The sequence below is a fragment of the Anarhichas minor genome, unplaced genomic scaffold, assembly GCF_050575085.1.
Source record: "Anarhichas minor isolate MPS153535 unplaced genomic scaffold, ASM5057508v1 ptg000004l, whole genome shotgun sequence".
Taxonomy (NCBI): domain Eukaryota; kingdom Metazoa; phylum Chordata; class Actinopteri; order Perciformes; family Anarhichadidae; genus Anarhichas; species Anarhichas minor.
This window is the reverse complement of record NW_027466450.1, coordinates 11,783,334-11,811,237: the sequence shown is the minus strand read 5'-3', so window position 1 is coordinate 11,811,237 and position 27,904 is coordinate 11,783,334. Positions and strand designations below refer to the sequence as shown.

Sequence of the window (27,904 nt, the reverse complement as noted above, 5' to 3'; positions counted from 1 at the left end):
TTTAAACGGACCAACCAGATGAAGACTTTGTGTAAAAGCCTGCCATTGGCTGCCAGCTGGGATTCTCCTCCCCTTCTGCTGTCTATTCGGCAAGGGCACCGTCGCTGCATCTTGTTCTTCATCCAAGACAATTGTGATTGGTTTAAAGAAATACAAACAAGCCAGAGTGACACCCCCCCTTGGCCTCAGTCAAGTTGTTATGAGAATCAGGGAGGAGAAATTACTGCATTATTGTATTGTTAAACTCAAGGCCAACCTGCTTTTGTACGCCACATATACACGACATATGGCATCATCAACAAAACACAATCCGACAGCAACAACTTGCATTACAATTAAAACACTAGAAAAGTCATTTGAGAGGAAAAAAACAAAGTGAATCAGCACTAACGTAGTGCATAGAGCATCTCCTTTATTCTCAGAAATTCAAAAAAAAGGCTGTTTATCCAAAAGGCGTGTGACATTTCCTATTCACAAAGATCCAGCAGTGATGAGACAAAAGTCAAATGCCAAATGTTCCATTGTTTCATCTTTGAACGTCACGAGTGACTGCTGAGTCAAGATGCTTTGTCTCCCTCACGACACAAATACCAGACAAATAATCAGGTGGCTCCTCTGATTCCTGACACACACAAAAAACTCAAACACCTGTGGATCCACTTTGTCTTCGCCTTTGAGGAGTCCTCATGACTTGTTGGTTGCAACCAGTGCTTTAAATGTGTGTTCACATTGCAAGCAGTTAAAAAAAGAAGCTAGAGGTCCATTTATTACCTATGTCTAGAGGCCTTTTGTCTCATTTGCACCATGTTCGGCTTCGGTTCCCTCTTCTTCGGGGAGGAAAGTCGGCTGAAGCCAAAAATCTGGGCCGTATTGCCCTCAGCAGCAAATCAGGTGCAATCGTCGTTATCTGTCTGCTGCATTTTTTTTTTTTGCATTACAGTTGGCACTACAGCAAATAATCGCCCAGCTCAAACTGGCCAACAGTCAGCTTTATGTGACGGACGTGCTCGCTAACAAACAGAACGTAGTCTGGAGTCTGTCTGAGGCCGAACGCGTCATGTGAGGTATAGCCGCCTGGTTACATATCCATGTCACCATCGTAGGCCAGGGTCAAGGGCTTCTGCGGTGGGGGAGACGTCTTCGTAGATTTGGATGGTTTGCTGAAAGAAATAGACAAGAAAAAAAAAAAAGATGACAGTGTATCTGACTTAGCAGCACAGGGCAGCCCAACCTGATTGCAGTCTTTACAAAGAATTCCATTATCTGGTAGCAGCTGCACACAGCAGACAAAATACTGTGAGGAATATAACTCATACTTGACAGGGTTCTTTTCGAGGAGAGCAGATGGTTCGGAATTAGCTTTTGCCTCTCAGTGTTCGGTCTCTCTTTCACCTACAATGTGTGTGGCCTACAATAGCGCTTTTGTTCTTGGAATTGTGCTTAAGAAGTCAATATGGTATACATACCAAACCAGGAATGATAATGCAATAATGAAGAGTATTAGGATGAATCCAACGGCAGTCACGGCGTAAACCCACAGCTTTACTCTTCCATCTGTGCAAGCAAAATGCAGTTTTATTACAAAGTTTTCAATATATTTTACGTCTACATCTTTCGTCTGGAGATCTGTTTTTCCCCTCACATTTTAGAATAAGGAGTTCTCGTTTTAAAACATACTGCAGAGGAGCAATTTAATTTTTATGATCAACTGAGCTTCTTTTTCTTTACAGCATATAATGATGAGCCAACGTAAAGACATTGGCCATAAAATGGATTCCACCTCCCGGCCCAGTGATCCTAGAGCTACAAAGACAGGTTCAAAGGCAGGGATGATCTCTGGCACACTGGTCTAGCTGTAAGGATGATTTCAATTTCAGTACCTGGGCCAACAGGTCTTAAGGTCCACTCGCTGAAAAGGTCCTGGGCCTGAGACGGCCCAGGTTTTAATCTTCCAGAGTTGGTTTTCACATCAGCTTTCTTGTTGCTGTCCACCCCCGGGGTTCTGGTGCAGTAGTCCAAGAAGCCGTGCGTGGTCATTACTTCAGTGTAACCCTTCTCACACCCACACACTCCGCTCTGCATTAGAGGGGGGGGCAACATAATTTAAAGCCAACACAGGACAATTGAGATCATTACTTTCCCATTGCTGCAAAACACTGCTTACAAATCAGTCTGCCGCGCAGAGGGACTACTCTGCTTTACTCTACTCTTTTAAAAGAATTTCTCCTTTACACAGGTTGATTTAACCAAACCTCCGGAGAGGGTAGATTACAACAGCATTTGAAGATAATGCAAGATACAAATGAGTCCCAGCCAGGCCAAACACACACACACACACACACACACACACACACACACACACACACACACACACAGGAACCAAATGCAATACAGTAGCTCCCAGCATTCACATTACGTGTTTGCATCTAAATGCTTTTATAAAAAACACATAAAATGCTTCAATGCTTCACTGTTTAGGAGTGCAGTTACGGCGAGGGTACTCTAAGGGGCAGTAAAACTTCAAGCTGAGGCTATTCTTTGTCATCTTCATAGCTGCTTGTGAGCAGTTTCACCCCCATCTTGGTGTGATCCCTAATTGGCACGGACAATTGACGAATCCATCGCTATTAATGGATTCTGTCAATGCCTGTTCTTTATAATTAGAAATGTCATTTGTCAAAATCCATTTAGAATGTGGTAGCAGCAGGAAAAAGCAAAAACACAGTGTGAGTTACACAGATCACAGCTGCCCGATCAAAGAAAAATGATCTTACCGGTGTGCAGTGCGAGAAGGGTTTCGTGCACGGAGGATGGCAGTGTCTGACCGTGGTCGGCCTTTTCTGCGGGAAACACCCCCCTAAAGGAAGACAACAGGTTCTTATTTCTGTTCATTGATCACTAAATTAATGTACTGTCACACCTGATTAATGGGCTCAGTTGCCTATCGGGGCCTGTGATCAATTTGTGAACATTTTAATTCCAACATGGAAAATTGCATGTCAAAAATATCAAAGAGTAATGCCTTGGGATCTTGCCTTCTCTGCAGAGGAAGGTTATTCCTTCTGGGCTCATATTTGCCAGAAACACTTCCTTACAGCGATAGGATCACATTCACCAACTATTTACAGCACATCAAGCTCGCCGAAAGCTTTCGTTCCCACAGCGCTATTACCTTTGTTCTGTTTTTCTATGCCTGCTTCTTCTTCCCACAAATACAAATGCATGATTATTTTTATATGGATTGAAAGCCTCCCAGCTAAGAGTCTGGCTTATTGATTACATAAGTTAAGAGGGAGAGGAGGAATCAATGGAGGATGCACCGAGTATGGGCAGATCAAATAAGGTGTTAAATTCGACAAGAACACTATACTAAAAGTATTCCTTTATGTGTGTGTGTGTGCGTTAGTGTGTGTTGCTCTATGTGTTTCTGAGAGTGCAAAAGACAGAGTACAAGATCATCCCTCTGCAGGCTGCCGTGCACAATTTTAAAATGATGCCATTAGATTGTCATGCAGGGGGTGAAGTTACTGATGATATTGAAGGGTGTAACCCATATAAAGTACAATGCTATAAACTGAGATTAACAATTGCGAAAGAGATAACATCCATTTTTTTATATAAACCCTTCTCACTTGTTTCCAAATGTTTCAGTTAACACCTGAACAAGGAAATCCACTCTAAATGTATTTCTAAACCAGCTGCACCTTGGCCAAAATTACCGAATTGAGAGCTGAGATGAATGAAAAAATATTCACAGACTGTCATGGCAACGCGTACAAGAGCCCTTTTTGAGTGATCAATCGATCTGATATTACAGCGCATATCCATGCGATCCAGGCTGCATAGAAATATGAGACCCTGTGCTGCTTTTTGCTGTTCACACCGACTCAGTTCAGTGCAGGGGAACAAATAAAGAACTGGGGCGCTTTCAGCTGCAGTGTGCATTAGGCCAGATATACATAGATACTCATATTTCTACAAGAATGTCTGCGTAAGTTCCTACGAGTGCTGCTGCTGCACGACGCCTCTGGGGTGGTAGCCAGAAGACACGGCAACTACTCACCTGTGACGTTGACGCCATCTGAGCGCTGACACCACACCGCTCTCTCATTGTTGCTCCATCCCCCCGTCCTCCACTGGTAACTGTGGCATTTCCCCCCTGTAGCAATGGCAGAGAGGCACAGATAATGCTCAGTAGCAGTTTACCTGCTTATAGTTAGTGAAACCCAAAAGGAGCCTCCGGTCCATAATATCTGTTATGAGCTGTGAGGGCTGTCTCACGGTGCAAGTACTACTCCCATGCATTTCCAAGGTAGTAGTGCACCCATACACACTGGTTAACATTGGAGTGTGGTTACAGGATCAACGGAATGAAATGCATCTTTCTGATGCCCTCAAGAGTAGTCCTGCAGTGAATTGAACGGGTATTAATAGACAATTTCCACTTCATTGATCCATCTTGAGGATCACAGGCTTTCATTCTTGAATATCCAAGGTTTGTCCACTAATTGGGTGTCTATTTATAGGGAGAATAAAGCTCAATTTAACACCAATTAAAACCTAGCTTTACACCATGGTTGCAGTGATGTAGAAGTGTACTCATGTGCCCAGTACACCCTGACATCACAGCTGGGTGTGGTAACAGGTGTAAAAGCCTTGAAGCATTCAACCAGAAGTGAAAAAATACTGTTCATCTTAAAGTGTTTATAAACCTCATTAGCAGATTTGTAGTTATACTTAGGGTCAGCAAACAAACGTGTTCGCAAATAATTTCCTGTTTACACTTCAAGCACACATAAAGCAGCATTAGCAGTCATTCGACGTTTCTGACCAAAATTCACTCTCCTTGAGCTGTTTTTGGACTCCACCAGCTCCTGAGGGAAATCTTTGGCACTTCAGCTGATAAATGCTCCACTACGTTCAGCAGCTAGTCATTAGCTTTGTATGTCTGCTGCTTGTTGCTGAGCAGGTAGCATATGGTGGGTTTATCAGAGCTTATTTACTGAAAACAGTTAAAAGACGCTATAAAGCTCCGTAGAGCTGAGGGGGAAAGCAGCGGTAGGCGGATAATTCAGCGCAGGTCCATCGTGATCGACTACTTTCACATCGAGTAGTCGTGTGATCCTTTATAACAATATTGATTATATTTGCTTTTCAGTAAGGCTTTTAAATCAGGTTATGTAAAGACAACTCACATCAATAAAACAAGGTTTTCCGACATTTCTACATAGTTCCTCAGTACCTTTGCAAGGCTGGGTCTCAAACACTTGATGTGGGCAGCTGCCCTGGTTCTCCATGACCTGAATGATCACAGCTCTAGAGCGAGCTTGGCGACCAGTGGTCTCAAAACTCCGCCCCTCCACGCAGGTCAGCTGGCAGGAGCTCCAAGACGACCACACAGTCAAATGGCAGTCTCCTGAGGGCAGAAAAGAGACAGAAAAGCATCACTGATAGGCACAACTTAATCAATAACACTGTCGGACTGTTTTCTGATACTTGAGGGTGGTCTGTATTCAGCTTGCCAACGCTATTTCCGGGAACATTTTATGGCTCCCCTGCTAGCTCCAGGAACATTTAAAAAAGATCGGAAACAACTTCAGCACACAGCAGCAGCAGATAATGTACCAAATGCGCAAAAACAAATTACTCAGACAGCCCAGTGGGTATTCAGAAGTAATAGACACACCAGAGTTATAAATTATACAATACAAGCTATAACTCTGAGCCCCACTGTAAAGACAACTCCCAATACTGAGACGTGTCTCTTAGGAGAAGCAAAGCACATTTGATTTGGGAAATGTTTTCAGTGGATCAACGCTGGTTGATGTATTCTGTGAGTCTACAAATAACATGACAACGCTTGTTTCCTTGAAGGTCAAGCATTAATATCCCATGCATATCCGTGATAGGGTCAGCTTGTAGTGATAATATCACCCGCTGTTACAGCCTCTCAGCCAGAAGAACCCTCTGATGCTCTGCCACGAATGCCCATTAGTGACTGTCTGTGGATGGACGCATATCATTATCTTTCATCTTTACGTGGATCGACTCCATCAGTCATGCTGCTACGCCTGTGGAAACATGCTGTGGCTAAAGCAGCAGAACACAGCAAACAGCAACACATATACCCACACACGCTGTAGATCACATACATGCTTAAAACCCCTCCCCTGGCCCCCCGCACTGCGCCTGCCACCTTACCACGAACAGACACATGGACACAAATACACACACATCTGCTCCGGCCATCAAACACTTCTGATCCTGAGCCAAGGCTCACAGCAAGGGCGAGTCGAGCGATGAATCAAGGCGAGGATCAGAGGAGAGTGAGAGACAGATGAGCAGAAGCAAGAACTACAAGATGGTCTCGTCGTAGCAAAAGCTAACAAGAGCCTCGCGTGGCAGGAGCGATGACAAAGGAGACCAGGCTTGTCTTTTTATCAGATGATAATGATTGCTTCTCTTTAAAAAAAAAAAAAAGATATATTCCAGTAATTGTAGCTGGCTTTCCCGCCAACTAATTGTGCCTAAGGACAATAAAGCTTCATTACAGATTACAGAAGCCAGACGGTGACAAGTGAAGCAGGTCATTGCTGTCTGACCAGCGGCTCCCTTGCTAACGGAAAAAGCTACATCCACACTGTGGCCCAAATATGGATAAAAGAAAAAAAAACATCAGCCGGAATCTTGTCATGTTATTCAAGTCGACTATGATCTCCTGGCTTCTCATTGCTGTGGTGATTTTTACAATGATAAGATTGACCAGACACAATTAAAAACCATGTCAACGTTTCATGCCATAGGTCTCTAATCTTCTTGTCAAAATGATCAATTAAAAGCACTGTGTGACAGTTGTTTCACTACATTTCAAAATGTCTACATTCTCTTTTTGTCTCAATTTCAATATACTGGAGGCAGTAATATCGAGCCGGAATTTGGCATTACGTTCCTCATTTACTTGAACAATGGAGGAGACAAAACCAACAGGAACATAGTTACAGTAAATCAACTTTTTACTCACTATCTAGTCCACTGTTAAGCTACGGCACACAGGAAAAGTGCCAGCAGTACATTGCCAGCACTGGTGCATTTTTATCATTATCTATCACCGAGAACAGCGTGCGTGTGGTTTGATATGTACCGCAGACTGCCAACAGTGAACGCGGTAGCACTGTTAAAATTGAAAGGGAAACAAGTTGATCCAAATCGTCTCCTGACACATATCTCCAGCAGTGACTGCAGCTGCACAGCGCTGTACAAATATATTTGAAGGGCCATTCATTCCAGTTTCATGTATAATTTCCGTGTAATCGGCCCCTGATTTGCTTCGTATTATTGACCAGGACAGTGGAGCTTAAATGATGCAGTTTAGTTGTGCAATTTGTCTAAGATCGAAATGCTGTGATGCATTTCCCATTTAGTAGCAAAAGGGAACATTTTTAATTTGGAAGATGAGGGGCCAATTGCTTCCCTTTAGATTTCTATCCAGGAACTCAAGTTAAACATACTTTTCTGGAGGCTGGTGGATCCTAGTGGTGGACTTTCATTTTACAGGTCTCAAATAAAGTTGGGTTAAAATTGTGATGAAGTTCATGACTTCAGTAGCAGACACATACAGATCATCATTTTCCTGTAGCTCCACCTTCGCTATCTCTGGGCACCAACGCTGCTTTTACTGCCAGCCCACAGCGGGCTGTAACATTTGTAGCTGCATAATGATGCTCTGCCATCACCTTGTAAGATCGTCCTTCTAAAAGTATTCATCATTGTGATGCAAAATGAGGAATTAGGGTAAACTAGAATAAAGCAAATTTTTTTCATCTTACAATTTTTTCATCTACTGCTTTTGCAATAGCAATAAAAAAAACCTGAATGTTATCGAGGATATTCAGATTTAAAACTAGTTTAATTCTGTTGTTGCATTATTAATGTTGGAAAATCATTGCTTTTGCATTGGAACACAAGCTCTCTGCATGCAGGATTCTGTAGCTGTTGATTGCTTTAGTTAGCACAGGATGATTTTCCACTCTCTATGTATTTCCAGGTTGTTACATACTGTAGCGTAAAATCTGTCCCTCGTTTAGTTGCTCAGTATTGATTTTTTTGCAGCTTTGATGCTCTTCGGTATTCTATTAACTATAAATGTGAACTTTCTTCTACCGAAGTGAACGTTGCGGGTTTCATTTCTAATTTGTTATTGGACGTGTTCGACCAGATAATGCAGAGGTACAAGGGTCATTAGTTAATCTATGAGTTTTATTGATTTTGCAATAATTATTTAGCAGCTGGAAATGTCAGCCACTTTGCAGAGAGGACAGTGCATTGGCAGGAAGAGAGTTCGCATTCAAAAACAAGATGATAAATTATGGAACAGGTGCCCCAGGCCAAATCATCTTTGGCATTATGAATCCAAAATTACATAAGTAATAAATATCCCATGCACTAACACTTCATATACTGAACTTCAATACATTTGAAAAGCAAAAAATGTTAATCCAGTATATTTGAGTGCAGCTTTACCTGGACAGGGAACGAAGCAGGGCTGCTCCATCTCCTGTTGGATCTGCTGCCGCAGTTTGTCTCCACAGAGCTCCTCGTCCACTGGCTGAGGAGGAGAATCGGGCCAGTTGCCCTTGTGGACGACACATGCCAGGCTCCTCCTTCGAAGCCCCTCACCACACTCTGCACCCTGCATGAACGACACGGACAAATATGATCTTTTTGTAAGGTAACCAAAAGATGTTTCCTCAACATAACTTAGGTAAGAGGCAAGTCGTCACTGACCGTCTATTTGACTTGGCCGGATATTATGAACTGTTTGTGAAAGAACGCTTCTAAACTAAACTAGTTGGATGTTGCACCTCTGTAAGTTTAGAATTACTAATAACTGGTTCACATTGGAGTACATTGAATATCTACGATTTAACTTAATGGAGCTGTTTTTTCCAATTTGTGTAAAAATATCACACTTTATTTTGGTCTTCAACCCATGGGTATTAATGCTTGTCTGCATTTATAAATCATTATATCATTTATAAACTTTAAGAGGTTTAAGCTGCCCGGTGGAATTTTCTTGTAAAGAAAAAAAGTTTCTTCATTGTTCAATATTAATCACCAAGACACATTGTGTGTATTTTTGAAGTCTGACAAACATGTTGAATCCATTTCCTTCTCCATAAAACATTTGCCAATTTTTTGACAATTTTGAAACTTGCATTGTTTACATCCATCTTTACTTGCTAGCATTCTTCTTTTTTCCCGCAGCGTTTATGGCGGAATATTACAACACCCCTCGAGCATTCACAGTGCAGGTCATACCTCCACAGTGCATGGGGACCAGTCACTAAGCAGCCATGTATAGCAAGGCCTTATGGGACACGGCTTGGTCTGGGTGAGCTGGTTGGGACAGGGCCGACCCTCCTCATGAGCCTCCTGCAGGATTCTCCGGCTGCGCACAGACTGACCTGCAGAACATCAAGGCAGACACTGTTAGGAACGATAGATCAGAGGAGGCCCAAGTGCGTCTGCAAACTGTGTGTACAAAGCATCGATGTTCAAACCGAATACTCTTTTTGCCTTTGTATGTATGAATCCAAAAACATGACGACATTCGGGGCCACTTTTAACATGACACACTGTGAGAATACAGAACAAAAACACTGTGGGAGTCATAGGACTATACTACATGCGAGTCAGTCTAGAAAACTAATTACATCATGACGCAAACATAAGGACCCATAAAATAATGAGTGGCAGAAATGAATGAGGTCTATTTATTTAGGAGTGAAAAGAGGCTGCGCCTTCTCTTTAGCCCATGAAATATTTTCCTCATGACAAACTGGAATAGGTGCCATAAATCTGCTTCACCAATGCGACTTTATGCTCAGATCAAATACTTTCCTACACAAGTGTTTTGCTCAAGAGAGCCATTCATAATAGGTGGAAGGGAAAGTTTGGTAAATGGCAACACTTAAAAGGGCCGGCCACAGAGTGGGTTTGTTATGCTGTAACAGCTCAGTGTCTGGGTCCTCTGAGGCTCAGCAAAGGCATGGCCTCCATCAGCCATCCAGTTAAGACAGAAGCTGTGTGTGTTTGTGTTATGCCAGGGGAGATGCTGAGCTCCGTGGGCCCCGGGCAGACACAGCAAAAAGGACATTCAGCTCTGCCATCTCAAAAATCAAACCAAAACATTAGCGCTCCCACGAGATCCTGACAGAACAAGATCCTCGCGTCGTCTGACACAGATACGACGCAAATCCCTCATCAAGGCTGACAGATGTGTTTCACATTGTGTGAGAATGAACAGAGAGAGAGAGAGAGAGAGAGAGAGAGAGAGAGAGAGAGAGAGAGAGAGAGAGAGTGGCAGAAACAGAGTCACAGCAACAGTGACAGAGCAGAGAGAGACAGATAGAGTCTTGAGTTTAAATCCCCAGTTGAAAGCCTGTGTAAGTGTACGCTTACTGGAATGAGGGGTGGATCGTGAGAGACAGACAGTCGACGACACATTAAAATAAATGAACCTAAGAAGATGCTGTTTTTGAGTCTCTCTAACTGAGATAATAACACACGATTGGCTTTGGGAGCCCTGAGAAACAATGCATGCATCAAGGTTATATCATTAACTCCTGTACAGCGCATGAGGTTATAACATGGGTTTCTCAAAGTGATGACGTGCATGCCACAGGTTTGTGATTACTAAGTGCATTTTTGAAATCATACCGAGAAAGGGTATATATTTTATTTAGGAACACTGAATCATTTATGACATCCATAAAGGTGAGCTGTATAAAATTAGTTTAATGTCAACCTGCTGTTCTTAAAATCGAACCTCATGTTAATTAACAAAACTGGGCTTCATACAGCATATAATATATATATATATATAGATATATATATACCTATATGTACTGTAGTATATAGGAAACAAACCTCAGCAGCACACTGTTTCCCTATACAATAAGGGTTTGGATGACACACTCTCTTAAATATTTTAATGCATTTAAATGTATTCATGCACAAGTTAAAGTCTTGGTGAATGCCTAAGTAGAAGGAATAATGAGGCGCTGCACATGTAGTCGACTCTGTGTCTGTGTATCATGTCGGTGCTCCCGTTGGTTTTGACTAAAGTTTGTTTACCTTGGTTACCACAGCTGTGCGAACATTCCGTCCACGGCGACCATTCAGAGAGAATGCAGTTGACAGGACAGTTAACCACGCAGCTCTCTGACAGCCTCCACTTGTTGATCAGACCAAACTGTAGAAAAACAAGAGAGGAGCTGTGAGAGGGGATAGCTAATTGCTGCAGTTCATTTCAGGACAGTGGAGCTGTAGCAATTAAACAATTTTACCATTAACCTTGCTTCCAAATGTTATTGAGCTACATTCTTTGAATTATTTTGAGAGGGAATCACATTGTTAATGTTAATGTGTCTCTTAACACATTCTTGAAACCATTTTGCAACCCACCAGTGAGAAATGTTACAGCAATTGAAGTAGCAGTGTTTTAATTTACAGTAACTTGCTGCTTTTTCAAGATCAACATCTATCTTTGCACAATTAAGTCAAGGCAATTGAATTAAGTTGCGTTTTGGCTTGGTGGCAAACTGCTTAAGTGAAAGATAAAGGTGTTACAACCTTTTTCACTTGAACAAATTGGGCAACTGGTATTTCCCTCTCTGTCATTTGGCTCCATCTACATTGCTTAAGATTTCCAAATATATGGCATCGGAAACAAAAATAAACATTAGGCTTCTATCTGGCTGTCCATAGTGAAAAACCTTTTAATTTCATCTGTATGACTGCCAAATCATGATTTTTCTAACTGCGGGATGCCACGATGAACTTAAGGCCGGACTACACAGTGATTACCTGCTTGCACTTCTGCAACTCCACTATCTTGCCGTCGCTGCGAATACAGTCCACGAGACGAAAACATGAACCCTGACCACAGATGGCATTTTCGCTCAGCTGGCATGTACTCCAGTCTGCAACACACACGCAAGCACACACACACACAGCAACATATCTGGACATTAGTCTCACTGCCAGAACAGCTTGTATGCCCATGCAAGCAGGAGCACTGTCAGTTCTAACCAGCAGCAGTGTGCTAAACTAATAATCCGTTATTTTGGGAATTTTTACTTTTTCTGAACCGCGTCTTGCACAAGCAAACCTGGACAAGCACACATGCCTTGCTTTACATTCATTCGGTTCAATACATTTGCATTGGGATTAAAAAGTCTACTGCCAGTTACTGGGAGCTGCCCTATCGCAAGTCATCCACTTGTAGCTCCGGCCTGGTGTCCAGATCGTCCTACCTGAGACTCTGTACTGGTAGGAGAAGCAGGTGCTGTTGAGGATACAGGGCTCTGACTGGACCAGCTCTGGACAGGCTGAGCTTTCCGAGGCTGCGAGGCGGAGGATGTGTCTGCTCCTGTTACGTGCTGTTCCTTTGTGACATTGCTGCACAACAATGACAGCATCACCACAAACACGAACTTGTCAAGAGCACAGCAGGTTTATTTTCAGAGATGAGGGAGACGGGATGAAGCTGGTTGGAATTAAGTGGTCCTTCGGTAGGCAAGAGAAACTGAAAGCTGTCTCCTGCATTTATATTTATTGACTAACACATTATGATCACATTGTAATCATGCTTTGAGTCATCATACAGGCAACCTAAAGTAAGAGTTGGGAATTAGTGTGCTAATTTGGGTAAACATATTGTAACTTTGTGGAACATCAATTTTAGTTTTACTGTTTATAGGTAAATACATTTCATATTTTATAGGTAAATCAAGTTATTCTTCAGAGCAATAACCTGTGTTAGATTAAATCCATATCTCAGCAATAACCTCGTGGCACAACATGCTTTTTGAGCAGGGAACTTGTGTTTTGAAATGTGGGAGGAAGTAAGGAATGGATCTGGTGATGTCACCATTAGTCATTATTAGTATGAAAGAAAATCAGCAAAGGAAATCATTTTGTACTCGTGAAGTATTGGGGATGGCAGTTGACATAGTAGCTAAATCTGGTACAAAGCATCAACTCTTTCTTTGAGATTACAATTTTTTCATCCCTGACAAACACATTTAATGAAAGAGAGAAAAAAAACTGTTGAAGGTGAGACCGTTCTCTTTACTTTGGTGCTATCAAAACAACCTGGCTTCTGACACATTGTGTCTTCTTTGAGAAAAATCTATCTAATATAGTTTTTTTTGAAGATGTAATTAAAATATGACCTGCTGTTGTTGCTCATCCACAATCCTTTTCTTGTTTTTGGGATGATATGTCGATGATATAAAAGTAGTATGATTGTAGCCTATATGCTTGGCATGGCCCTTTTGAACATTATTTAATTTCCAATGTGTGATTGTAAAAAAAAAATGTTCTTTTCTTTTCAAGCCACCCAAAATCCAAACAGCAAGACATAAAATAATTACAAAGTATCCTAACATTTTGTACTGAAGTTGCAGTTCACCATTTCTAATGCCACAGTACAGCGGTTCCTGTTTGACTCTCTCTCTATTTTTTTCTTGAACAAAATGTCAATACTTAGTTTCTACATTAAAGTTTATGCAAATTCAATGACACAAATCTGTATGAAGATCCTCTTATACCCTGCAACTGGGACCTTGGAAGGAACTAGGACACGTTTTTTGATCGGATTTCAACATCATATGACAAATACACTGCAACTGCTGCCTTCAGTGTGCTATAAATGATGTATTTTCAAGCTGAAAGTCTAAATAATCCTGCAAAGTAGGTAAACCGGCAGAAACCTGAAGTTGCCGTCGTATAATATTTTACACAGGGCAGTTGAAGGCAGATGAAGACGAGCGTGACAATAATTGAGAGATCAATCGTGAGAACTGTAAGAGTGCCACATTTACCAAGTGACGCTAGTAGCATGCAAGTCACTCAAGTCACTACATGGGAATGTAAATCTGTGAACGGAGAAGCGAAGGATGTGTGAAAATGTGGTATATAGGCTATAGAGGACACGTCAGCTCCGAGGGGAAAAGACAGATTCTACTGATGAACGTCTTTGTGCCGAGCAGCATTTGTCCCTCTGCTCCTGATGCATCACAACATGCACCTCAATCACTTTCACCTCCTAATGAGAGACCTCTGTGTCAGGCTCATGAATCAGCCGCAGTCATGTGCCTCTAATGTTGTTCACACCGACTGTCACACCCATGCTCATGCATTTGTGTGCTACATACATAAGGTCCTGCAATCTGCATGCTCAATTTTGCCTTTGGTCAATGACGGATTAGGACCAGGTTCTGAACAAAACGTATAAACTAATCTCCTTCACTTGGAACAACTAAACCAAACCTGGAGGGGAAAGTTCCGTTGTTTTTCCCTGCAGGGAGCTACAGTATGGCAACTGTGTTGAAAATGTGTTGATACTGGTCTTGACCATTTCACATTGCAGCTAAAATTGTCCCTAAATTGTGCTCACTGTTGTTTACAAACCAGTGTTTTAGCATTATCTAGCCCTCTAATTTAAGAATAGTTTCTAACATTGCCAAATATTTTCCAAAACACATAGTGGTGTTGATAATAGCTGAATATGTTTTCCTGCATCACAGGTCAGAGTAGGCCATTTGTTTTCTGTTCATTTCATTTCAGTTGGAAATACATGATGCAATCCTGTAGCCACTGAAATGCATGTTCACAAATAGGATGGCTGGTTTTCTAAAGTCATCTCCATGAAACACACGGTGACAAAACACAATCATTCACTCTTGGCGGCCAGGTCGGGGAATAATGTTACAAAAGCCGAATTTCAATGAACCTTGGAGAGGCGTTGAAGTGCAAAGTGATGTAAACACAAAACTGTTTGTGCTTCACTATAAAGACTACTCTGGGTTTATTCTTGATACTATGTGACTTGTTGCCGTTTCAGAGGGTCTTGGAGCTAAACACAATCCTGCTTAATTGTATTTTTATTGACACAGTTGGCTTTAACCCTAACTCAAACGAGGCTATGGGGAAGGAACATCATTGGCCATCATGCCCCTGTGAATGTATGTAGACAATGTAGGGGACTATCACAGTGTTATTAACCAAGACGCTTTCCTTCATCACGGTGCCACCTCTGCACCCCACAACACCGCTGATCTCATCACAATCCTGCACACACTACACTACACTACACCCTCATTCCAGCTGAGTACAGGAATGGCCCAGGGCTATACAACTACGGCGGACTAGTATATTTTACGCAAAGCACCCCTGTTTTCACTAACACTATTTGCAAAGAAAGATCTTTCTTCCAGGACATCAGGAATTAATATTTGTATATTCAGGATCTCCATCTCTCATTAGCGTCTCAGAATGTCCCAGTCAGGCAGACGTCCAAACAGGTGAGAGTGAGACATGGTTGTTTGGGAGGACAATGGAGATAGATCAGTATCAAGAATGACTCCGTGACAGGGCTTTCTGCATGAAAACATGGTGGATTCATACTGTACTTTATTAAAAGATTTGGTTGTGGAGTTTTGCAAATGTAAGGTTTAAAAAAAAAGTTGAAATTTACTTTTAGCAGTGACAGTTTAAATGTATGGGCAAAACATGTATGTATAAATGTACAGATACTTTTATTATTGTGGGAATGCCTGCAATTGACAGTTCACTGTACTTGTGCAGGCCATAACACATAGAATAATTTCAGGGGGACATTTGTAATTGTTTAGAGCTCTATTGGGTACATAAAAGGCTGTTTATTGTAACATAATCTCAAGTGTACATTTTATATCTTTCTATGACATAAGTTTGTCTGCTTCCAGGAATCCAAAGATATCGTCACAAGATTGATTGAGACAAAATGTCTGCGGAGAAATCTCAGTCTAAGTAAGTAATCTCTCCATCCTTTTTTTTCCCCAACCTGTTCTTTCTCTGACGCCAATGTTCCAGCCCACTGAACTGTTATGCTTGACAGGAAACACATAACACGGCTACATGGCCAGAAGACCAGCAGCCTGTGGCTGGAAACACGGGGGAACCTATGTTACGTAGTTTAGGACTGAGGGCATAGGAAAATGGAGGAACATTAGTATGTATTAACATTTGCAGTATCTAACATTGTAGTGCAAAATGTGATTTCAAACCACACAAGGTTACAAAGCAGCGGGGTGGATGCACCCAAGATAATTACAAACACTTCCCTGATGTGTAATTAGAATGGGACGTTTTTAAACTTTATATTTATAGGGAGTCTAATGAAACATCATGCATTTATTGGCATTTTATAGTATTTTAATAGTGCTGCTGATCATTTTAATTCACAGAGCTATCAATTTTCTAAATAATGGAGTTTAGGAAGTGGGGTCTAAGTAAACAATCAAATACATTTTCTGCCAATAAACTGAGATAATAATTGATTCATTAATATGTCACTTCATGATAAAATGTTTTTAATCAACTCTAATACTAACATACAATGTGAACATGTGTATCACATGTGTATTTAATAGTATGTAGTTACAACAGTATTGTAAACACACACAAATGTCAAAAATGTTAATCAAATTTGTTATTAAAAAAACTGAACAGCTTCTATTCAATACTGCTCAATGCTAACGGATTATCTGGACATTTTACCCAAATGTTCGCTTGTATGCTGATGATTATGGACATTATGGACATGTTTTCAATGACAATAAATTATCTCACTTGGCACACAACCTGTCAACCAATCAAGAAAATAGTCACTAGATTATTGCCACTTACCAGAGGGCAGTTGCTCCAAGGTCCCCAGGGTGCCATGACGCAGTCCTCTGAGCAGGCCAGAAAGCAGACTTGGGCTCTGGGTGGCGTTTCCTCCTCATCACACAGACTGTCGTCCAACGTGCTGTTCTCCCCACTCGTCATTCCCTGCTTCACACACCTAGCAAAGCAGTAGATACAGCTGTATAACTAGTCTCTGGGGCACTCCTAACTGGGTCCTTTTTGAGTTTCGAAACTCATTTCTAAGTCTCTGACTTAAAATAGATTTCACTCCTTTTTGCTGTCAGGTGAGATTTTGCTACTCGTTTATTTCAACAGGGTCGCTAAAAATGTGTCCCCATGTGTCTGGGTTCTCCAAACATTTAGCTGTGTACAACTGAAACGTCGGTTCAAAAGGTCTATTTACTGTTTAAACTATACATTACAGCATTGATTGCTTGTTCTAATGACTTCAAATGACCTATGTTTTTTGGTGAGCATCACATTGCACTTATGTGAATGACTATGTTGACATTCAATGGCAATGGTGGAAGTAGCACGTCATTATCTTGCAGCAGTACAGGAGGATGTCAGGCTGAACGGTTGGATTTACCAAGCTTGTGACTTTGACACTGGAGACCTAAGTTTTTGTTTGAAGTCAAAACCTCTCTTTCTCTCGCTTTCACTTCAAAACCTTAGTTTTGGTTAACCATAACTTAACTAGAGGAATGGAATGTTAGACAACTCTCATGCAAAGTTCTAATATAAATGTTTAAAGGGTGACTGCTACATTATTAGCACGATTTAAGAGTGAGAAATTGTCTGAGGGCTGAGGGAACATATGTGAGGAGTGGTAAAATCTTCAGAAATCATATCTACGTAATACATTTTTAGAATAGTTCTTCTCAAAAATGTTCTCATCAGACTTTCACAGTGAACTGTTAAAAGTGTCAAAATGCAAATATCCGGAAACAGAGAAAAAACTACTTTGATTTGATAATTATTTCGATTTCTGCTCTTTTGGTGGTTGAGTTTTACCAGTTTTAGATCTGTGGCTGTGACTCACACGTAGAGGCTTAAGTGTGAGACCAGTTAAGTTGCTTTTGACATGATAAAACATGATGCCCAGTTTGTCATTTCTCATTTCCTATGGTGCATAATCCAATACCAACACCTGAACATGCTGCCTGCAGAATAGGTCAACACTTCTCTGCTCCCCTCTGTTGCTATTTTAAGTGGCACAAAAAAGCAGTGCAAAAAAAAAAAAAAAAACTAACAACTCATCAGGAAGCAGTAGTTTGTTTTGACTGTTTGTTTTCCCCTGGCATTGCAAGTGTCAGGACCAGTGCGAGTGCCAGCTAAAGGAACGTTGCCAGTAAACGTGTGTTGCGGTGCCAGGCCAGCTGTCTGCCAAGCCTAACCCGCTCACTGACCTGATCTTGCGGCTTTGGACTCCCTCCCCGCAGGCTGGCAGGTCGTCCACGGTGTTGATGGTACAAATGGACCAGGGCTCGATCCTCCACTCATATTGGCCGTATTCACTGTAGCATGGCGCAGCCTCATATACCTGTGTATACACACACACATGAACAGACAGACACACAAACACACAAGGAAAGGGACACACGCAAGGGATTATAGAAAGAAAGCATGGACACGCATACAAATCAGCTCACACACACATACTGAACACACTCACACACACACACACACACAAGCAAGCATATGCATGTATAGAGTTGGTGCATACACTTGTAGGGAAGGTAGAAGATATCAGGGTCACTTTCACTTGTCATAGTACACTAATGAGGTAGCTCTAGGTGAAAAGCAGTATTCCTTATGGGATTTCATTTGTTAAATCTAACAAGAAAAAAATATACCTAACAAGGTATAATGTTTTGTCTTAATCTAGGAGCTATACATGTAAGGAAGCAGTTTAAGAATACAATGTATGCTACTTTTCTCTTCTTTTTGCATTCATATTTAACATCAAGCACAGTTATGGATATGCATATTGCTTCCCTGGGACATTGTGAAGTGCATACTACTCCCAATTAAGACATGCATCCGTTAGGTGTTGCCAATGATGCTGGAGTTTGATATCAGGATGGTGTCGCTTATATTTTCCACATTCAGAGTATGAGCATAGGAATAGACTGAGTATCAGAAATGAAAAGGAAACCTCAACTAAACAGCGGGGATCTGAACTAACTGATAGCATCTTACCACCGCAGAAAAGGGACAACAATGACGTGGTATTATTATTATTCATACTCAAATAAACTCTATGCATGATATGGAGAGGACAGCATGTGGTGATTAAAACGACAATGATCATGGCAATAGGCCCTTCAGCTGAGGATGAGATTGGTTGGATGTTGAGCATTTGAGTGACTCTGGCATGTCTGTAAAACCAAGGGAACAGCGAGCGCAATGTTGCTGCAAACACATGTTTACTCTCAATCTATGTAACAGTCTGCCACAGTAAAAGGTGTCCTCTGGAGGACAATTTGTGGAAAAAGCTATGACAAGCTGTAATAGGTGTCTGTAAGTGTATGTGTGTGTAGATGTGTGTGTGTGTGTGTGTGTGTTCAGACTATAGAAAGGTAGTGGGCGTTGAGTATTCCCTCCCCTACGGGCCACACAGATGCCTATTACACACCCACATCATCTCCCATCTGTCCCTGCAGATGCCCCTGTTGGGTAAACTGGCAATTGCTCTGCTCCCACTTTCTCCATTACTACTGTAGAAACACAATTTCAGCTTCGCCGCTAATTTTCATCGGCAGAAAAAAAAGACTCTCCAGTCATTTTCCACAATATATACACTATTCATTGTGCACTGACGATATTTATTCAGTGATAAATCATTTGACTTGAACACAAACCAAATGGGTTATGTTGCCACAACACATACGATGTCAGATAGATATTTAATCATGTGTTGGCAGGTTAAAGCTGGTGCACTAGAATAAACAGACGGAGCAGAAAATTTGATCCCAAGTACATCTGCACACACATCGACGAAGAGCTCTCATTGCAGAGGAAAGCAGAATAGACAATCAGTTAGAATCAGCTGGTTCAGACCGGATTCCCTCATTGGTTTAACGATATATGGGCAATCTCAATCAATCTCTGTTTTCTGTATTTTATAAACATATGTTTATGTTTTGTATTCTTTTCTGAAATGAAATACATTTTTTTGGACAAGCATTCTCTCAAAAGCCTTATCGACTATTCAAACAATATCATATCATTTAATGAAGTTCTTCTTTAGAAAAATGTCCCCACAGTTAAAAAGCAGATGGAATATTATCCAAATGCACTTTACATAACTGATTTCCATCCATGTAAAACTCTCTCCAATCAGACTACTGTTCTTTCTCTCAACCAAACGACCAAAAGGGTCACAGGAGTATATGCGACTTGGACAGATCTGGCATGCATTTCGTCTTCATTAGCTAGAGCAGAGTATGTGTACAGAATGAACGGCACTGACCTGAGCCTGCGTGGATGTCCATATTAGCAGTGCATGACAAGCCAGAAGTTGGGCAGAGGAGAGAAGAACAATGATATGATCATTAGTTTAGATTTTGCCTGCAGTGACAGAAATGTATAGTTTTGCTTAAATTAGATTTTTTTTTTTGAAATACTTCATTCTGCTCCGTGTTTCATTAATGAGGGGAAAGGATGATTAAATACTCCATCATCTGCAGTGAATCTAGTGGCCCTGGATATTTTGCCAGAATGTATGATTCATAGTGTTGAGAGTTATAAAGTGCTGCAGTTGGTTGCAACAGCTGTGCAATGGCCAGTTCTCCAGCTGAAGGCAACTCTGATAAAGTAATTTGTCTGGAGATGGGGAGAGGGTAGTCGGCGCGAATGAGCATATGCTCAAAGAAACTGTGTGCTCTGTATCCAAACAAGGTTTCCTAAAAGTAAGTGTTATGTTGCTGACAAGAAACTGTTCAGGCTGTCCTGATTCACTTTTCTCATAGTTGAAAGGACATTCAAATAAAATCCCCAGAACCAAGACAGTACTAACATTTGCGTTAGAGTAACGTTTCAGCCAAATACCGTGACAAACGGTCATAGCAAGAGCATGCACCCAGCCCTCTGGATGCCAAAAGTCACTTTATCCATCTTCATTCATTCCTCCATGACTGCACATACTTATCTTTACCAAGTGCATTCGATGTAAAGCTGGAATCGTATTACTGTCAACCTCTCTCAATTGTTGTATGAGATAATGGCTATGCCTTGCATCCAAAAAAAAAAAATGCCACATGCACACAGACACACACATACACACTGTAAGTGCCGACACGGTGATGCATACGTCCCCATATGCAACAAGCCCTCCTGCAGGAATGGCACATTGTTATTACTAACACAAAGAAAATTGGACAGAAAGCCATAAAGAGGAGCACTCTCTTCCATACAAAAATCTGAGGAAATGGAAGAAATAAACAAGCTGCGACTGTATACAATTGTGTGCAATTTTCTACTTTTACCATTACTTACTCTCTAACGTTACTTTTGACGATATTCAGGAGTTAGGGAAGAATCTGTGCAGTTCTCAGCTGCTCTAACAGTAGTGGCAAACTTCAACTTGCCAGCTTAGCTATCGTAAGTGGGCTAAGGCACTGTCAAGGGGCTCACAGAATTAATTAACTCAATCAACCAACTGTGGTAATTGTGAAATACATACATTAGTTGCTCCAAATACGGCAACCTGCGACCACAAAGTAATCAGCATTCGGTCGGTTTCCCAAACAGAACACGTAGCCTACAATGGTGTTTAAACAGGTGAGTCTCAGTCGAATGTGTCGTGGTTGCTTGTAGTGACAGCAGCTGTTGAGAACAAGAACAGAACATGTAGGTCTCCTTGTAAAAGCCCTCAAATTGACTTTAGAGAAATGTTATATGCATAGCCATCTGTGTCGATTATTTACCAACCATTACCAACCATAAGTAAATACAAACCATTCCAGCATCTGGCTGAAAGTCTCCAGTTAACAGTGTTCGCAGACACTGAGTCACTACGATTTGCCACCGCAGCAGCACCACTAAATGTCTCTGATTGTCATAGAGTCATCACAGCTTCAAAGGGACTGCACTATTAGTGTCAGCAGGCCCATGGAGGAGTTAGAAAATAATGATTCCTCTAAAAAAATAAAAACCAGTGGGATCTATTCACATGTGATGATGACCTCTCCAATAACCTCATGTACGAAAAGTTGAAAATGTGCCAACGTATAATGTAGCCATTTGGATGAACGCCTTTGAGTTAGACACCTACTTGTTGATGATGAAAATCAATCTAAGCCTCGGTACATAATCAAGATGAGAAAAGATTAAATACAACCACAAGGCCGACAACATTTTGCAGAAAAATGTGTGTTGGCCTTTCAAATAACCAACATACTGTACATACCGTGACCCTTTGATGGCATCACAGTATTTTGGTACACCAATAAAGACACCAAAAGCCGAAATACATTGTAAAGTAGTTTAACACACACACACACACACACGTTGCACTTCCATTCAATGTATCCGCTTCATCTTTTGGACTACCCCTGGGCAACAAACCATGAGTAGCCTGCTGAATGTAACTTTAGCATAAACGTTGTTCTTGTATTTATTGGCGATAGAAATATGGTTTAATGAGCTTTAAGAAGGAAGCCATAACAATGTCACAGTAGGAATGTATTAAAATGTGTTTTAGCACTGTGTCTCAATTGTATAACAGACACAGTGAACCTGCAATGTTAGATCAGCTGTAATGATCTCTGCCAGGTTATGTATTTGTACCGCTGGACTCATCAGCCTCGTTCTTTTTGTGCTTAATGATGACGGTAAGCTCAAGGACTTGGTTGTTCTTAACTGGCCGGTAGAGGCCTGTCTGTCTATCCGTCTAACTGTGTGTGTGTGTGTGTGTGTGTGTGTGTGTATATGCATGTATGTATAACTTATCGCTTAGCAAATCACAAATCGTGTCATCTCAGTAGGAGGAGCGATATAGTTAGCTGTCCCTGCAGGTGGTGGGCAGCAGAGTCCTGCAGTGTGTTTGGCTAGCACACCTAACAGCTAAGAGGGCTAATACAGCTAACAGAAATAACAGGTTAGGAGACTAAACACAGAGCCGGACTGACATTTTCTGTTCAGAGCAAGCGTTAGACATTCAACATGAAGTGTGGTACAGTGGACTGCAGTTTGGCTTCACTGAGCTGGTGCGGTCAGCTGCATACTGTAGATTAAAATGAGAGCGTATCTGTTGCGTGAGACGTTTGAGTGAAAAGTTTATCTGCAATGCTTGTAGTCTAGACGGGGGGCAATTATGGTTTGTATTCCATCATCGTTGTAGACACACCTGGCAGAGATCTGCACTCTACTAAGTGCAGCTTTCTAGTTTTTCCATGTTATGAGTAGCCTATAACCTAACACCCATTGACTCCAGATACACGACCTTAACTGCTCTAAAATTTATTTGGGTCTTTGACCACTGAGTTGGTTTGTATATCACACTCTCTCTGTCTCCTACTGTCTACCAATTAGGTCTCTTACCACAGAAGACGTCAATAAACTTTACAAGGCTTTACAAGATTTATGTCTGACATCGTTCTTGGCACAGCGCAGGGCAGTGCCGTGACTTTCCATAATTCCGCAAATAATTTGGCCATCAAGCTCAAATTCTAGCTCTAAAAAAATTTCCATTAGTCATTTACTTTGTTATCCATTACCAGGACACAGCTCAGCAAGACAGTAGTGCATTAGCGAAGACATTTTGGAAGCACTTAACCCTGCGTCCACCTTTCATAATAGCTGTGGTCAAAGATCTTTGTCACATACTTAGACAAACATTTGGGAATGAGCTCCCCTAACCCTTCTCCTCTCAGTTCGAATATGAGCAATGTGTACTTCAATAAAAAAAAGCACTGAAAACACTGGGAAAGTCACAACACAGTTCACAGTCACAACACCTGCAGCCCCATCCGGGCCCTTTTTTCCTACGTTTCTTCCTGATAACTGTTAATTCTACTGTCGGAATCTTGTTTTATTAGGATTGTATTTTTATTTTAGTGTGTTTGGCACAAGAAACATGTTCTTAAAAAAATAATTTAGTACCAAAATGAAATGTACAGAGAAATGCATCTCTGGATGTTTTAGTGTTAACCACAAATACTATACGGTCAAATCTTAATAAATACAGATAAAAGTATATTTCATTGATTGATTAATGTAACTTGAGTAAAAACTAGAGCTTTTAGATTACAAAGTTCACTGTAATTGTGTCTATAAAAAAAAATCATTCCCAGGTATGAAATGATGAGCATGTATTTAATATTCGCCCAGCCACTAACTACAACTTTATTAGCAGATAGAAGCTGTGATTAACCTTTGTATCTGAATTAAATGCTGTGGACCATGTGGGTAGCTGGAGGCTTTTAAAGAAGATAGAGAGGCTTCAAAATGTAACCTTTCTGGGTGGCAGCGCTTCAGGCTGCCTGAACAATATGCATGGTTTGTAATGCAAGGAGACACCTCGCTTTTTGCCCTGGGCCTACAGGGGGAGAACAACACATGCCCAAGCACTGCTCTACGTTAATTACACCTCATTGGCCTTAGGTAGCTCCATCAGCAGTTGGCTCCAAAAGCCTTTTGTCCTAATGAAGGAGAGAGATGAGTTCGGCGCCTGTGTGCTCTCGGGTAAAAACAAGAACATGTGTTCTCTTTTTTTCTTGTTCTGATATTTGGGATTTATCCATTCTTTAGACTTTCTATTGGCTGTTGTTGGCTACTGACAGATGGACAGCATGCAGATGGATGGAAGATTTGATTGTTGTGAAATCTGCGATAGATGGTAATGGTTCCCAGATGATGACACCAAATGTCTCTTTGGGAACCCACTTATCTTCAGTGAGAAAACAGCCGACTTCTGTCTTGCAGTAAAAAAAATCATGAAAATAAAACAAAAGTAAATTTTGTTACACGCTATAGCCCTTGAATAATGCTCATATCTGATGTTGCCGCTTCACTTCAATTTCACCCACGCTCCTGTGATTCATATTGTATTTACCAAACCAGTTGATACAAGTACTTCATTCTTTGTGAATTAACTGCAAAACTTTAATGAATCGTCTACAGTGGTGAAGAGAACAGATGAGCAGGTCAAGTAAAACCCAAGAACATCATTTTTTGTTAAAAATGAAAGGGACAAAATTGCACTTGAATAAGTCAATAAGCAAAGCAGCTTATTGTTGAATAGCAGCTGTGCACTAAGATAATGATGATGGTGATGAGGCAGAGACCAATTTCAGATGTCTCGACAGAGCAAGAAGTTAAATAAAGCTAAAAGCACCTGGATGTTATGGTTGTCTGATAATACAGGTGTTATTGTGGTCCACTGAGGGAAGCAGTGTTTGCAGAGCCTCAGAACAGCAGGGAGGAGGTGTCTCATACTGTATGTGGAGCATCCCGGCACCGAAGGAGCTGCCAACAGCTCTTATGGTTCTGTGCATAGCTAGTTGGATCATCACTGGCTCATTCAAATCCACATACTTTAGGGGAACCAAAGAGCACTGCAGGACAGAGCCGAACTCACTCATTAGCTAGTCTCACGAGACTAGACCAGTCTAGTCCTCATGACAAAATGTACTTGAGCAAGACACAGAATCCTAATTTTTCCAACGGTTAGGCCAGTGCAGGCAGAATGTCACCCTGCCAAAGTCCAGCAACAGCTCCTTGGTTTTAACATTGAGCTGGAGGCAGGTCCACCTAAGGGTTATGCTCCACAAAATCCTAAATTAGTCTCCCTCTATTCTCGTGCATCCCGGATACAGTAGACACAGCTATGACTGAGTTGTTTGAATGCTTTTGCATTTGTAACCTTCCAGATGTGGAAAGGAGACAGAACGATACATGGCTGGTATGAAAACCTCAGTTTACCAAGCCAGACCAAGATAATGCTGTTTGGCCATTAGCATGAATCATCTCAAAATATTTCCTAAGACGAAATAACTAAAAAAGACCAGGCATTGGTAAATAGCAGCACTATAACAGCTTGGCTAGACAGCCATACAGGCACCATGACATCGCACACAAGCAGATCTGTGGGTAAGCAATAAAAAAACCCTCAACAAATGAATGCCTATAATGAACTGTATTGGTTTTCTAGCCTGTTCACCTTGACAGGCACCTCAGCAAAACTCAAAGTGTTCTGAGATAAACAGCCAGCAGCATCAGCAGTCTTATAGCTTGTACTGACATTTGCCAAGTACACAAACACCCAGCTGAACTGAGCCAAGACATCCAGGCAAGCACCAATTTCTCAATTTGGTTCAGCGCTGACAATGGTGATACATACGGTGCATGAAACAATTTGTGAGAGTTATAATGATCCCAAGCCTCCGACAGCACAGGCAGACTTCTGCCTTGAAGTGTGAGTTCGTGGGCTACCACTAATATCCAATCAGTCATTGCTCAGAGTCGCAGAATACTGTCAGCAGCAGTGAATGTGGAGCGCACACACATGATTGTGTCCATCATAACTCTGTTCAGAAGTGCCATGATCAGAATGTCGGCATGCGGGCATGCTTATTAAAATCTATTCAAAGCATCAGCAGCTAGGTGAAGGACAAATAATTAGGAGAGCAAGACAGCTTCAACAGACCACCTAAAGGTACATTGTATATATTGTAGATAATGACATACTGGTTAGGTATAAGCTTCACTTGAATCGTCTGCCTGAAGCTTACAGGCTTTCCATGAAAGGAACGGTGTTTTTTTTGTCAGATGATGCAGTTGTGTTTTTTTACTATGTCTCTTGTTTGCACTATACTGTATGCTGCTGTAATCCTGTAAATGTCCCCGCTGCGGGACTAATAAAGGATTATCTTATCTTATCTTATGTTGTTATATAAAATGTGCTGCATCTCTTACCTAGCAGTTAGCAATTTCATTATTACCAAAACCCAACACCCAAGTTCAACCTGAGGATGCAGGACAGTGTTTTATATAGTATTTACACATGACTTGAACCCACGTTCAATATGTGATACACAGAGTTTGCACAAATAGCCGCAAAGCTTATAAGAGTCTTCATTCTCAAATCAAAACACATTATCTCTGTCTACACAGTATTCACAAGGCGAAAGTCATCAGTGGAACGGAAAGCATTAAGCCAGAGCATCTCATTCAACCAACCTCAACCCCTCTGACCTGCAGTTTTTAACATATTTAACAATATAGAAACGTTTGTCCTCCTGTTGCATAAGTTACATAATACGATAATTAACTGAAAAACAAAACAAAAAGGAGAGAATGGTGAGACACATTTCATCTGTGTCCAATGTCAGCGCATCACCCACACACAAACAATGCCACCTGTCTTGTAACCTTATAGATCGCTCTGTCACACACACACACACACACACAAACCTCCCACCACACACAACATATGGTAGAGGAGCCTCGGAGGTGGGCAGGAAGGGTGTTTCTCAAAAGGCCAGGGCCAGTCTGGATAGAGTGGAGGCCAGGCGCTAATATAATGAAAAATAGCAATCTGACTGGCACAGTGTCTGACAGTCAAGACAGTTCTGTTACATTATTTGGAAATAGTGCATATATCACTTGATATCTCAGCATTTGGTGGCAAACACTAGTTTCAACGTCTCCTGTAATTATAGATTTGATTTGCCTTGCTATGCCTTGACATCTGTGAGCTCTCTCACAGGGCATCCTGTATTTAAATAAGGGCTACAAATAGCTGCACTGTAAAAATCTATCTGTCAAGATCCATTACTTTATCAGCATTTGGATATTTGCAGTTATTTTTGTATAAATTTAATTCTCAGGGTATTGACAAAGTTTTTTTGCACACCAGAAAGTTTTACAGACAGACACATGCGTTATCATTGAAGAGACTAAACATCCTGCACACCCTCGCTCACTTATAATCACTTAGAACTTGAATGAAGTGAAATATTCTAAACATGTCACTTCTCACACGGAACTAGACCACGGAGATAAGAAATAAAGATGCCCTCGTGTGACTATATTAAAATAGAGGTTTTACAAGTCCAAGTATTTCTCAACAGGCGTAACAGACATGTTGTGTCAAACTGGCCTTAAACAAGACGGTTCCCCTAACTCTTCTTCTTCACTTCTACTTTCAGAACATGCAGCT

General features: G+C 41.3%; 1 protein-coding gene across 1 annotated transcript in view; it reads right to left on the bottom strand.

Moving 5' to 3' along the window:
- Positions 1–392: 392 nt before the first annotated feature.
- thsd7ba (thrombospondin, type I, domain containing 7Ba) overlaps positions 393–27,904 on the bottom strand; it is a 102,893-nt gene continuing 75,381 nt past the window's right edge. The window contains exons 15-27 of the mRNA XM_076109377.1: positions 18,147–18,280; positions 16,738–16,894; positions 12,318–12,462; positions 11,869–11,984; positions 11,137–11,254; positions 9,319–9,464; positions 8,521–8,689; positions 5,243–5,416; positions 4,064–4,159; positions 2,775–2,857; positions 1,881–2,076; positions 1,467–1,554; positions 393–1,160 (exon numbers count right to left, since the gene is read on the bottom strand). Of these exons, the coding sequence (XP_075965492.1) occupies positions 1,079–1,160; positions 1,467–1,554; positions 1,881–2,076; positions 2,775–2,857; positions 4,064–4,159; positions 5,243–5,416; positions 8,521–8,689; positions 9,319–9,464; positions 11,137–11,254; positions 11,869–11,984; positions 12,318–12,462; positions 16,738–16,894; positions 18,147–18,280 (1,704 nt within the window). The 3' untranslated portion in view covers positions 393–1,078. The remainder of the gene's footprint in view (positions 1,161–1,466; positions 1,555–1,880; positions 2,077–2,774; positions 2,858–4,063; positions 4,160–5,242; positions 5,417–8,520; positions 8,690–9,318; positions 9,465–11,136; positions 11,255–11,868; positions 11,985–12,317; positions 12,463–16,737; positions 16,895–18,146; positions 18,281–27,904) is intronic.